Raw genomic sequence first — 14,078 nt, forward strand, 5'->3', positions numbered from 1 at the left:
TGTAATTAGTGGAAACCTGTCATGCAGATGATGAATTTGGACTCAACTTTGGTGCATCTTGAACTGTGAAGTCAAAATACAAGCCAAGAAGGTAAAGTAGCAGAAAAACGATAAGGTCTTGTAGGGTGGAGGTGCGGAGGTAAAGCAAGGACTTCATTCCAGAGTGTTTCCAGAACACTTGTGTCTGTCAGAGGAGGAAACTGCCACCCCACTTTCCTTGACCTACCGTACCTAGAGCCCTAGATTTCTGGCCACAGTATTCCTGGTTTCCGTTTAGGACTGAAGAAACCAAGGCTTAAAATTCCAACTGAATCATGATGAATTTCACCGGGTGACCTCTTGACAGTCACTGTTTTTCGCACTAAAAACCCACTACACAAGATTGTGAGAAAGTAAGTTGGGTAGGGTTGGGGTTAGAATGATATATACGCTATGCTGAGCTCCCTAGAGGAAAACTGTGATATAAATCAATAAGGAATTAGCCCAGAGAGTCCAGTTCTGCACCCTTGTTTTAAGCGAATGATAAAGCACCTCTTGTATACTTAAGCTGCCACACTCTCCTCGTCCTCAAACAATAACAAGTACTGTGACTTTTTTTTTTTTTACAAAGCAACACTATTAGCAACAGCCAACTAGAGGACCATGAGGGTTGTAGTTTTCTGACTCATTAACATAACCAAATTTTCTGTTTTAAAAAGCTATTATCTAAGTTTTGATATTGATAGGGTCATTTTTGCCCCCAACCCTGTGCAACTGGAGTTGAGACTTCTTGGGTCCAACATCATTAATTTGGCCCCTCCAATTTTACTGTGTTAAGTCTCACCTCTTCCACTGGCAGTTCCTTGAGGCGGGGAAGCGAACTGGAGAGAAGGCCGATCAGAAAGGGGGTTGGTGAACAGACGATGTCTATCATTGAAGGGGGAAGTACAGGGATGTAGGTGTGTTGCCACGTGAAGGGGTAAAGGAGTGCTACCATGGCATGGCAGCATTTTGACAAGGTGCTAGAAATAAAAATAAACATAAATACAGAGACTGTCAGTCTGATGTCTGCAAGACCCCTTTGAGGCTGATGAGCAACATACAGTGGTGCCGCGCATGATGATGATAATCCGTTCCATAGAAATCGTTGTCAAAACGTCATCTTGTGAAAACCGTTTCCCAACTGGAATACATTGAAACCCGTTTAATGCTTTCCAATGGGGAAAAATCGTTGTCGTTTTGCGAAGATCACCCATAGGGGAAACCATTTTGCGAAGCGCCGATCAGCTGTTAAAATGGCTGTCCTGCGAAGCATCGGTCCGGAAAACACCCATTTTGCTAAGCACCGATCAGTGCCAAAATCGTCGTCTTGCAAGAAACGGTTTGCGAGGCACAGATCCAAACATCGTCCAGCGAAAATCGCCCATTGGAAACACTGTTTTGTGAATCGCTATAGCAATCACAAAACCTCATAGTCATGCGGATTCATCGTTTTGCGAGGTCGTCGTCTAGCGGGGCACCACTGTAGAACGCTCTCAGGCACAAGAACTTCCAGTTCCCAGTTGAACACAAGAACTTTTCACCAAGTTTTAATCCAGAATAGTGTGTGGCTTCCCAAAAACCTCTTGGATAAAAAAGGAAAGCAAGTGTCCAGTCCTCATGATTATAGAAAGAAGCATTCAGAGTCGGTAAACCACTCCTACAGAATGTCCAGAAACCAAAACAGGCTTTGAATAGGGCTTTCTCAAGTCCCAAGGCACGGGCATTTTTAAGCTCTGCAAAAGTTATTCTCTTTTCCCACTCTCTATGTTGCTAAACTTGTTTTCTCCCACTTCATCTCTCATCAACAAGTGGCTAAAGAATTAGCAAAAATATATTGTCAACAGTTTTTCTTTTTAGATTCGCAGAAAACCCTTTTATTTTTTTCACTAGCATTTCTTTACAGATACATTGCAGCCAATTCATTAATGGATTTGTTTTACTGTAAACTTTTTGTATTTACTCATTGTAATCTACTGTACACTGTTTCAACATCTGATGTAGAGTGGTCTATATGATTTATAAACAAACAGATTTTTTAAAAATTGCCTGGTATAACTCAGACAGTAAAGGGTTTTCTTTGGCACATACCCTCTATGTCTTAAGTAGTGTCTTACCCCTTCATTTTATTTCCATAGCATGGTAGTATCATACAATAAAAGTGAACAATGAGATCGTCTATCAGTTTCAGTGCCCACAGTGGAAACCAGGGATTTCTGCACATATTTTCCCCTACGTCAGCTGGAATCATGGGATTAATAGGGATTCTCAGCTTTCTCGCTTAAATATGGCAATCCATGGACCAATCCCAACATTCTTTCACTCTTTTTTCCTCTTCACTAAGCAGTTTGCTGGAAAACCCAGGCATATCTCTTTGCTTAAATCAAGCATGTGTATGAAAGACTGCACCAAACAAACAAACAAACAAACAAAAAGGGGAGGAAAATGCATGCCATTTCCAGTGCTATTCTGGAACCTCAGGGACCTACAATACTCGCAGAAAAAACACACCAACAAACAGTACAAAACTTAAGGTAGCTAGTACAACCCAGCAGACTCGAGCTCCTGGCTGCAGACCCAAGGGCTCAGAGGCTGAACCCACTGTATCGCTGAGGAAACAGACGAGCTGAAACCACCTCGAGTGTGTCTGGCAAACCTTTTTCGGCTCGAGTGCCCAAAATGAGGGGGTGGGGGAGAAACCAGTGGCTGCCGTGCCACCCGGAAGACCAGAACCAGAACAGGAAGTGGCAGTTTCAGGGGGAATCATGGGGACGGACAGGAAGTTAAATGGGGAATCATGGGGACAGACAGGAAGTTAAAGGGGGAATCATGGGGACGGACAGGAAGTTAAAGGGGGAATCATGGGGATGGATAGGAACTTAAAGGACCCAGAACAGGAAGAGAAAGGGGGAATCCCAGCTGCAGCCACTTCAAAAGGTTTGCCACATGCCACAGGTTCGTGTGCCACAGATTTGCCATCACTGGGACTCTAGGCAATGTGAATATGCAACCTGTCACTTTTCCAACCTTGGGCAGGCTTCACGGTCTCAGAGCACTATTAGAAGGAGGGTCAGCAAACCACTTCTGAGTACTATATAGCCACAAAATCCTGGGAGGACTGCCCTAAATTGGAATCACTTCAATGGCGTATCGTTCATTGAATACCTCAAGCCCTCCACTTACAATAGATAGGAGCAGGGTTGGCCCTGGCATTAGGTAGACAAAGACATCTACCAAAGGCCGCAGATTTTGGGTGGCATTAAAGAGTAGAGAAATGTTAATAACTGATTGGTTGTTATTGTATTTTTGTTGCCAGGGTACCTGCAGGAATTTCTGCCTTCTGTGCCAGAGTAACTTTCCTGGCTTTGAATACTGTGCATCCCAACCTGGGTCCATAGGGAAGAAATGATGATAAAACACACTTGGGGATTTGCTGTTTCATTGCATGGCTTGGAAGCATCAGTCCTTAGTTATTTGGGGGCCCTTGAGCTAGAAGCTACAATTTATTGGGCAAAATCCTGTGGGTGTAAAGTTCTACCATGCAAACTGGATCCAGCACCAGTAATATTAAACTTCAATTCATGGAAGGCATCCTATCTAACTTTTCAGGTTCCAACACTACCTAGGGCTCCCTTTTTCTCCGGGGAACTCTTTGCTGGAAACTGCTGGAAACAAACTCTTTGTTTGGTGCAAAAACCCCCAAAAACAACACTATCCTGAGGCTCCCAAAAGCTTTTCCAGGGCAAAAGGGAGTCTTAGAGAGCCTCAGAACCTGAAGGGGGAGGATTGGAGGCTTCTAATTAATTTAAATATTATGCAGCATAACTTTATGCAACAGGATTTTGCTCACTCATCATAAATACATATCCTGCTCTTCAAAGTTCCCCCCCATGTTCATAAACTATCATCCCCCAGAAAACTTAAAATATGATGAAATTACTGTAAGAGAACAGGGCAATGCTTCTGGTAGTGAAGGGTTGGCTGGCTGCACGCCATTGCCAAGGGGACGCCTCTATGTATTCGCAATGCTTTCCCACTCTTTGGGGAGGTTCCTTTATGCCCTACCATGAGTGCAAAAGAAGATTTAGCAAATGACCGAGATTATTGAAGCAGCCCACTTCTGGTCAAAAATAGTCTAAATATTGGAACATTTTAATTTGTATTCGCTAAGGCTTTCACGGCTGGGATCGAAGGGTTGTTGTGGTTTTTTTGGGCTCTTTGGCCGTGTTCTGAAGGTTGTTCTTCTTGACGTTTCACCAGTCTCTGTGGCCGGCATCTTCAGAGGACGGCACTCTATGCTCTGGTGTAGTTTGCTTGGGAGTGGAGTATTTATGGCTGTGAGGCAGGTCTTCCCGGTTGGATAGGTCAGGTGGTGAGCCTTTCTCACAGCCATAAATACTCCACTCCCAAGCAAACTACACCAGAGCACAGAGTGCTGTCCTCTGAAGATGCCGGCCACAGAGACTGGCGAAATGTTAGGAAGAACAACCTTCAGAACACGGCCAAAAAACCCCACAACAACTATTTTAATTTGTCTTTAGTTTTACCTATATTTCATATGCATCCATTATTTTAAATTGCACAGTGCTCTGATACGAATAAAGAAAATAAAGGCTGTGATACAAGTGGATCTCTGTGGATCTTCTCCAAGCTTCATGTTCCAAACACCTCCCACTCAACTTACAACAGAAGCCTGGAAATAAAAATGGGCTCTCTCATTAACGAGCTGGCAAAAGGCAAGGCTGTAACTTAGATGAAGGAAGGACAAATCCAAAGTGGACAAATCCAAAGCACTCTAATAGTGGTAAAGCCAGGTCTGGAGGCTCTCCACGTGTCGATAGGGGCCAGGGACGGTATTGGGATCTTGCTGGGTTACCGTGCTCCCCGCGACCCAGCCATTTCCCTACCGGAGCTGGTGGACTTTGTCTCTGCGGCACTGTTGGTCTCCCCAAGGCTGTTGGTTTTGGGGGACTTCAACGTGCATGCGGAGGCAGAGATTTCCGGTCCAGCTCTTGAGTTCTTGGAGACCATGGCCTTCTTGAACATGTCCCAACATGTCAACGGCCCCACCCACGTGGGTGGCCACACACTTGATCTGGCTTTTTCCACCAGTGGGAGCGAGAGTGGTCCGATGGTGACTGACCTTGAGTCGGTCCCTCTGTCATGGTGGGATCATCACCTAATAAAATGTAACCTCAACATGGCCCTCCCCCCTCGCAGGGAGCAGGGACCTATTGTTATGGTCCGCCCTCGAAGACTACTGGATCCGAATGGATTCCAGGATGCCATGAGAGGAGTTCCGACTGACCTGGCTGGCGCTCCTGTCGAGGCTCTGACCGTCAGCTGGTTCGCCGCTGCGGCTAGGGCTGTCGACACGATCGCACCTAAGCGCCCTCTCCAACGCAGAGCTCGCCCGGCTCCTTGGTTTAACCAGGACCTCCGGGCGCTGAAGCGGATAAGGAGACGGCTAGAGCGCAAATGGAGAAAGGACCCGACGGATCACAATTGGATAGCTGTTAAAGTCGCCACTAACCTTTACCTGGCTAAGGTAAAGGCTGCCAGTCGAGCATACTTCGCTAACCGGATAAGCGAAGCGTCCAACCAGCAGGCGGAATTATTCCGTATAGTGCGCGACCTATCCGGAATTGGTCCGGGTGATGGGCCTCCCCCTAGTTTTTCACCGGACCAATTTGCAGCAGTTTTTAAATCTAAAGTGGAGGCCATCCGCCGGGACCTCTCTCCTTTTTTGAACACAGTGAGTCGAGCCGAGATGTCCAGCGCTCCGTCTTGCCCGGTAACTTTTGATTCTTTTCAGCCAGTCACGCCTGACACTGTGGCCAGGGCGCTTGATCGCTGTCACGCCACCACCTCCTCCCTTGACCCTTGCCCGGCCTGGCTAATCAAAGCAGCCAGGCCGATAACAACGGAATGGGCCACTGTAATAATAAATGGGTCTCTCCTTGAGGGCAGATTTCCATCTGCCCTCAAGGAGACACTCATTAGGCCCATTAGGAAGAAACCAAGTTTGGCGGCGGACGAGATTGGCAACTATAGGCCTGTCGCCAATGTTTCTTTCCTAAGCAAGGTGGTTGAGAGGGTGGTGGCCGACCAGCTTCAGGCGCACCTGGACGAAACAGATGCCCTGGATCCATTTCAGTCGGGCTTCAGGCCGCGCCATGGTACAGAAACGGCATTGGTCGCCCTGTGCGATGACCTTTTGAGGGAGGCCGACAGGGGCAACGTGTCCCTGCTGGTCCTCCTCAATATCTCAGCGGCCTTTGATACCATTGACCACGGTATCCTCCTGGGGAGGCTCTCCGAGTTGGGAATTGGTGGCCTGGCATTGGCCTGGCTCCGTTCCTTCTTGGGGGACCGCCCCCAGAGAGTACAGCTTGGGGAGAATGTCTCGGCCCCGTGGAGTCTCAACTGTGGGGTTCCACAGGGGTCGATTATCCCCCCAATGCTGTTTAACATCTATATGAGGCCGCTGGGTGGGGTCATCAGGGGGTGTGGAGCTCGGTGTCATCAGTATGCTGATGATATTCAGCTGTACATCTCCTTTCCACCTACCACAGGAGATGCCGTCCTGTCCCTTCAGCGCTGCCTGGGGACCGTACTGCAATGGATGCAGGAGAACGGGTTGAGGCTGAACCCGGACAAGACGGAGGTACTGAGGGTGGGCGCTCCCACAGTCGGGTGTTTGGGAAACTCCCTCACTTTTGGGGGGGGCGACCCTCCCCGCCAAGGATGGGGTCCGCAGCTTGGGGATCCATCTTGACCCGGCGCTCACCATGGAATCCCAGGTGGCGTCGGTTGTTCGAACCGCCTTTTACCACCTTAGGCGGATAGCCCAGCTGCGGCCCTATCTCGAGGTGGGGGCGCTCACTACGTTGGTGCATGCGCTCGCAATCTCAAGATTAGACCACTGTAATGCGCTCTACGTGGGGCTGCCTTTGAGGCTGCTGCGGAAACTACAGGTGGTGCAGAATGCGGCGGCCAGACTCCTCAGTGGTGTGAAAAGATACCAACACATTTCGCCCACTCTGGCCACATTGCATTGGCTGCCCATCCGTTTCCGCATCGACTTCAAAGTGTTGACGCTTACTTATAAAGCCCTAAATGGCTTAGGGCCTCGATACTTGGCGGAACGCCTATTTCCACCAAGTTCTACCCGTGTCACTCGCGCGAGTCAGGAGGTGAGGCTGAGGAGCCTAACGCCGAGGGAGGCCCGGAAAGAAAATACAAGAAATCGGGCCTTCTCGGCAGTGGCTCCTCGCCTCTGGAATAACCTTCCCCCTGACATTCGCGCAGCTCCCTCACTGGGTACTTTTAAAAAACAACTAAAAACTTTGATGTACCGGCAGGCTTTCCCGTTTATTAACTCCTGATCACCCTTCCTTTTTCTTCCTTAGTTTTGTCCCATCTTGTCGTAACTTTTCCTTTGTATAATTTATTTTAACCGTATTGTTGTTGTTTATTGTTGTAAGCCGCCTAGAGTAATCTTAATTGATTAGATAGGCGGGATATAAATAAAATAAATAAATAAATAAAATAAATAGTGACATAAAAAGGGAACTTCTTGAATGTGGTGGGAGAAGAGAAGGAAAAGAAGAGCAAAACCTAGACTGTTTGGAGTGTGGTTGTATCAGAAACACATTATGCTGGAAATATTTGCCTAGCTCTGCAAACACAGTCTGTCCTTCTCAGCTTTGTTTACCTCTTTGTGTTAAACATCTGAACAAATCAGAAAGACCAGCTTCACGTTACATCCAACTCTGGAACATTAAGATGTCGGTGATTAACACTGGGCAAAATCCTGTTGTCATGAAGTTACACTACAAAGTAACTTTTCCCTGAGGAGGCTTGGAAACGGCGGGGGGGGGGAGCCTTTAATAGTCAAGGATTATCATTAGATTGCCACTGGATTGGGCTCTATGGCATGACTTTCATGCTAAGAGGATTTTAGTCACTGTTTAACAGGCCCAACAAGCCAGGCTTCATAAACCAACATTTGTTTAAATCTGGCCTCCAAATCTTGGCTTGTTAAAGCGGTGCACTTTAGCATTATGCCAGGTTTGGGTACAGCTCAGACCCCTTCCTGGTTTGTCTACCTATTTGTGTGAAGGGTGAAGCACATGAGCTGAATGCACTAGGACACTGCTAATTAACACTGTGGTTTATTAATCCAAAGGGATGTGGTGGTGCTGTGGGTTAAACTGCAGAAGCCTCTGTGCTGCAAGGTCAGAAGACCAGCAGTCGTAAGATCGAATCCACGCAGCGGACTGAGCTCCCGTCCCTTGTCCCAGCTCCTCCCAACCTAGCAGTTTGAAAGCATGTAAAAATGCAAATAGATAAATAAGTACCATCCCGGTGGGAAGGTAACGGTGTTCCATGTCTAGTCGTGCTGGCCACGTGACCAAGGAAACTGTCTTCAGACAAACACTGGCTTTATGGCTTGGAAATGGGGATGAGCACCGCGCCCTAGAGTCAGACATGACTGGACTAAATGTCGAGGGGAACCTGCACCTTTATTAATCCACAATATAAAGATGATCATAATCTGTGAAGGTGATCTGTATGTGTAATGAGGAAGAAGCCAAGAGCCAGGAGATGCATGATCCATTTCTAACTGACATAACAGCTTAAATGAAACTCAGACCTCTGGGACTGGAATCTATGAGAGCAGCACACAATAATGCTTTCACACATTATAGTACTTTCTCTATGCTCCACACCACAGTCAGGATCTTGCCTTACTGCTTTTCTAACAATGAAGGAAAAATTAGAGTCTTACATCTAATAGTATACTTCATGGGATCTCATGTAGGTTCACACCTAATGATAAAAAAGGGAGGGAGGAAATAGAGCCACACATACTTTATGCATCTGTGTGCATAGATGCTATCTGTTGTATGGCATTTGACCGTCCTACGGATGATAGCAACTTTAAGCTATGATGAACAGACAGCACTATAATGCCCTTGTGGCAAAAGATCTCAACGTAGAAGGACGAAATGTGACTCTCATTCAAACACACCCTACAGACTGGTTGAAGTACTTCTCTGTTCTCTCATTTTCAAGAAATGTTTTGCCATAAAGCATTCAATTTTGCAATAAGAATAAAATGCAACAATACTATTTCCACACGAGAAAGAGCAACCTCTGAGGCAGGCACTGGGAGCTCATCAGCTGTAGGTCTGCAAACTCCTTTGAGCATCTGGGGAGGCTTGTGTGTTACTAAGCTGTACACATAACGTCATCTGGTTTATGAGCCAGGTCCTGAACAGAAGGCGGAGGGAACAGAGATACTCAGTGCAGCTTAAAGGAATCACACAGCCTGGAAATCACTTGCAGCTGGCTTCAGTTAAGGACCATCAGGGAATTTACAGAGAGCGGGAGACAGAAAGAGAAAGCAGCAGGGGAGGGGGAGAAACACCAAGACCCAAGAATTGCACAGGCCTGACAAAATTTCCTACAGCTATACATAGGAGAAAAAAAGGGATAAATGCTTAGTTGTGTGTTTTTTAAAAAAATCCATGTTTATATTTAGCACACATGCTGTGCAGAAAAGGATTCTGATTTACTGAAGATATTTAAATCTATTCTGATTTACTGAAGATATTTAAATCTATTATTTTAAAAAAATTCTAGTCCTCATGATTGAAAACTCAAATTATGAAAGAAGTGTAAGCACTAGGAAAATATATTAATCCAAAAGAATCAACTGGGTAACCTTTATACAAAAGTGCACTGATTTACAGTATGCAGTATTTACAGTGCTCAGAAAATGTCTTACTCTTGTGCAATAGCTGTTTCACAAAACCTCATGAAACAGTTCATGAAGCATGCTATTTTTCTAGTTAACATCACTTAAGGCCAGGTTTCTGCATTGTAAAATTGGTTGAACCTAATGTGGTTCTAAAATGGTGCAGGAGACAGACCTAAACACTTCCATTTTTGAAACTTGGTGAGAGCAGATCTAGGTCTCTTTCCCACTCAGTCCATTTCTGCTCAATTATATGAATGTCGTCCAAAAGTTATGCATTTCTGGTACTTAAGCCTTGTGAAAACTGTCTAAATATAGTCAGACTATATCCCTCATACACACAGTTCTTGGATCTTTGATGCACGTGTGGCTGTCTTGTCCAAAGGTCTTTGTTTTTTGAAAATCTGTAACAGAAATCATTAGTCTCTGGGCAGCACATTCAACTAAACAGGGTGTTCACAGAATACAGATCACAGAATTGTATTGCTGGATGGAACCCTAAGCATCACTGAGTCCAATTCCCATCAGTGCAGGAAATCCATAGTTAAAGTATTCCTGACAGATAGCCATCCCACCTTGGTCTACCAACATCCAAAGAAATTCTCTGCCTCCTGAAGCAGTCAATGTCGGTGTCAATATTTTCACTTGATAATAACAGACTGCAATGGAAGGAGCTTTGATGATGCCATGGAAGCCAATACAAGAGATAGCCCAGCACTGGAAGGGTAGGATAGTAGGCTGTCCCCAATCACTAATACACTCATTAATAACCTCTGCCTATTTTGTTACCCTGCTCACAAATATTGACTCGAACCTTCAATGGATGTAAGATGCCTCGTGAGAGCAGTATTTGGAAAAGTTACTTTTCTGGCCATGTAGAGGCTGGGATCTGTAGTAATGAGCTGGACACAAGGCTGGACTGGGTCACTGAACCATTCAGAGGGCAATGAACAGAGTCAATCTTAGAACAAGTGATGTCCCGGACAAGCAAAACTTTTAGAACCCCTTCTACTGGTTTCAGCTCTTGAATACCTTTGGATTATGCTGCAGCCACTAGATGGTTTTGATCCTCAATCTGTATGCAAGATTAGCGTCTGTTGTGTAAGCAGAGGTGAGAAAGGTTACTTTTATGGCTGCAACTGTTCAAAAAACAGCAGTCAGAGTGGCCACGGGCCATGCTCCCGGGTGTGAGTTATTGTCCGTGAAAGTAACCTTTCCTACCTGCATATGACACAACCAAGATGGTACATGAGCTGAATCAGTCCCTGTAAGTGGGACATCAGTTTCTGAATAAAAGTAAACTCTTCAAATAATTCAGTTGGCTGTTGGGACAGTTCCAGAGTAAGACAGATTGAAAACTATTTCTACCCTCTCTGTTTGTCTGAGCGACAATTTTACTTGTTGTTGTTTAGTCGTTAAGTCGTGTCCGACTTTTCGTGACCCCAATTTTACTTAGAAACATATAATTAGAAAGGGGAGGGAGAATATCACCCTGGCATTCATGAGGACTTCCTCTGAGAATGATAATCTTTGGTGCACAAGGTGTAAACATAGCTAACAAAAATGGAATGCAATTGCTCAGCTTTGTAAAGGCAAAAGAAAAGAAAATAGTCATTCTTCTGATTTAAGGGGAGTATTTACTGTGTTGTGTTTGCTATGGTAAGGTGCTAGAAAACAAGCTTATGCCTTGCCTCTTTCTGTTGGCTGAAAAGAAAAATCTTTACAGAAAGGTAAGGTTAAGGAAACAAGAAAAGAACTCCACTTGTTACACACTTATTAAACCCAGTTTGGGTTTAGTTCAAAAATGCTTCACAGCTCACACATTTGGCAAGAGGCTCTCCCTCTTCCTTGGACTCAAGACTACAGAGTTTTGCAGCAATGACAAGGCAGAAGAAATCATATGTGAATGCACCTTGGCATTTTTCACACAGAGACGTGAGTGGTACACAAACAACTCACAGGCTGAAGAAGGATAACATTTGCAAAACCAACTGCAGAACAGTGTGAAAAATGCAATCCATCATATGCCTTTCTTCACCTGCATGCACTCATTAAATGAAACCTCGGATGAATTGCTTCTAGCATTCCTAAGCCCTGAACAACCTCAAGCAGCTGTGTTAGTTAAAAAGAGAGAGAGGGAAACACAATGAGAAACTTCTGGAAAAACATTACATTCTTTCTTCCAAATATATAAGTCATTCCTTTTTACCAAGAAACATAATTTATTTTCTTTTGGTTGATTACAACCAAGACTTTTCAATCATTTCATCAATATAAATAAAAGAATACTGTATATATTTTGACAATTAATACAAACAACTGCCTACAGGGTGGGGTGATTCTACAGTAGGTGCCCTCTACTGAGCATAAATAGCAATGAGATTACCATCACGCCCTTCCCCCCCCAAAAAAAAACATTAAAGGACCAGGTTTCTCCCAGGAAACATTACAGCAGGAAATGAATGCTTAGAAGGCCTTGAAGGAGGCCTCAGCCTTCTCCAGGTACCGTATTTTTCGCTCCATAAGACGCACCTTTCCATAAGACGCACCAATTTTTTAGGAGAAGAAAACAGGAAAATATAATCTGTTTTCTTTGCTCCATAAGACGCACAGACTTTCCACCCCCCTGTTTTGTGGGGGAAAAGTATGTCTTATGGTGCGAAAAATACGGTAATTAAAATGAAGTTGTTTGCAGATTTGAAGTTGTTTGCTCGTGGTCTGGAACTCCCAGAATTCTGCTTGGGGAACCCCTGGAGAATTCTGGGATTTGAAGTCTAAAAACAAAAACAAATGGAACACCCCTTGTGGACACAGGAGGGGAGTGTTCAAAGGGAAGAACATTGCAAAGCAAGGGCTCACCCGCCGGGAGAGCCCTCTTCCTAGTCCCTCATCCCATTGATCAAATAATATGGAAACTTAGAGGATGACTACCGATGAGAACAATCACAATCATTTCTCACTTTATAAGCTTGATCCCAAAGTAAACAATTGGTAAACATGACATTGATATAAAAACACAAAGCTGGCCAAGACATCAAAAGGAAATGTGGAAAAATACACAGTAGATCAAAGAAGCTGGATTACATGCCCAAGATCAAACTGACAGGCCAGATGATGTTACACGAGGCAGGGGGACCACCCTCAATCCCCATTTCTTGCCCAATTACAGGCAGCCTTGTCCCCCATCAGATATCAAGTTCCCATTCTCCACGCACAGAGGAGCAAAGAGTTCCAATGGAGGAAATGAGCCAGGGAGGGCAGTGGATCTCCAATATGAGATAACACTAAGATTCCCTTTTAATGTTTTTCCTGATTTAAAGGTGAGATGTCTACGACTCTATAGGGTAGAGCACAGGAGAAAAAAGGACTTTGAAGAGCAGTATCCCCCAGGTTCTTTATGGGCTGGATTTAGACCACTGAGAGCTGAATAAGGGCAGGGGATGAGAGGGTCCCCTCCCCTTATGATAAAGCACATTTCTAATTGGACCAAGCAGTGACCAATGATGTCACTTCTCAAGCCACCCTCGTTCTGATGGCTTTCCAGTTCTAATCTGGTCATGCTATCTGCTCAGCAGCATGATACTGTTCATGCACTGCTACTCAAACACATTATTCCTCTAAATTTAAAAAAAAATCCCCCATGAACAGAACCAATCAGACCTTCAAACCAGCTAAAGTTGTTGATGGTTGCCTCTGATACAACAAACTGTGCAGTATTTCCTCTAATAGTCAAGAGTTAGAACTTGCTAAGGAAAACTTAGATTCTATTATTAGAACTATGCCTCATGTTATGTTCTGAACTCCCAAAGACCACTAACCATACTCAGTACTTCATTGAAATATTTTAGATAGGTGCCTCTAGTTAAGAATACACAATTGTGTGCTAGGTGGTCCAGGAGGGCAGCTTTATATGCCTACTGAATCTCTGCCAGGCCCTTCTGTGAGAATCAGCCCTCTAAGTGCCAAATTCAGTGCAGAATCTATTCGATGCTTTGCAAAACTTACATTAGCTTTCCCCAACTTGGCTCTCTTCAGAGGTGTTGAACTACAACTCTGCTATTCTCAGCCAACATGGCCAACACATCTGGAAGGTGCTGAACTCGTTAAGGATGACTCATGCCATAATCATTAATGTGTATAAGCAATGAAACATACAACGGCTGAAATCCTGTTCCTCAGTATAGTAAGTAAAGTAGGCTGACTTACCAAATGGTTCTACTTGTGACTTACTATGTTAAGCAACATGATTTTGGCCAGTATGTCTGTATATCTTCTCAACAAAGATAGCCAAACC

General features: G+C 44.8%; 1 protein-coding gene across 4 annotated transcripts in view; it reads right to left on the reverse strand.

Moving 5' to 3' along the window:
• The window catches only part of DENND2A (DENN domain containing 2A), a 94,864-nt gene that overhangs the window by 8,201 nt on the left and 72,585 nt on the right, over positions 1 to 14,078 (reverse strand). For all 4 annotated transcript variants that reach the window (XR_013536732.1, XM_072999975.2, XM_078376246.1 and 1 more), the window contains exon 15: positions 824 to 1,001. Coding sequence is in view for 3 of the 4 variants with exons in the window: in XM_072999975.2 (XP_072856076.2) it covers positions 824 to 1,001 (178 nt within the window). In the remaining variant the exon portion in view is untranslated. The remainder of the gene's footprint in view (positions 1 to 823; positions 1,002 to 14,078) is intronic.

Source organism: Pogona vitticeps, chromosome 5, assembly GCF_051106095.1.
Source record: "Pogona vitticeps strain Pit_001003342236 chromosome 5, PviZW2.1, whole genome shotgun sequence".
Classification (NCBI taxonomy): domain Eukaryota; kingdom Metazoa; phylum Chordata; class Lepidosauria; order Squamata; family Agamidae; genus Pogona; species Pogona vitticeps.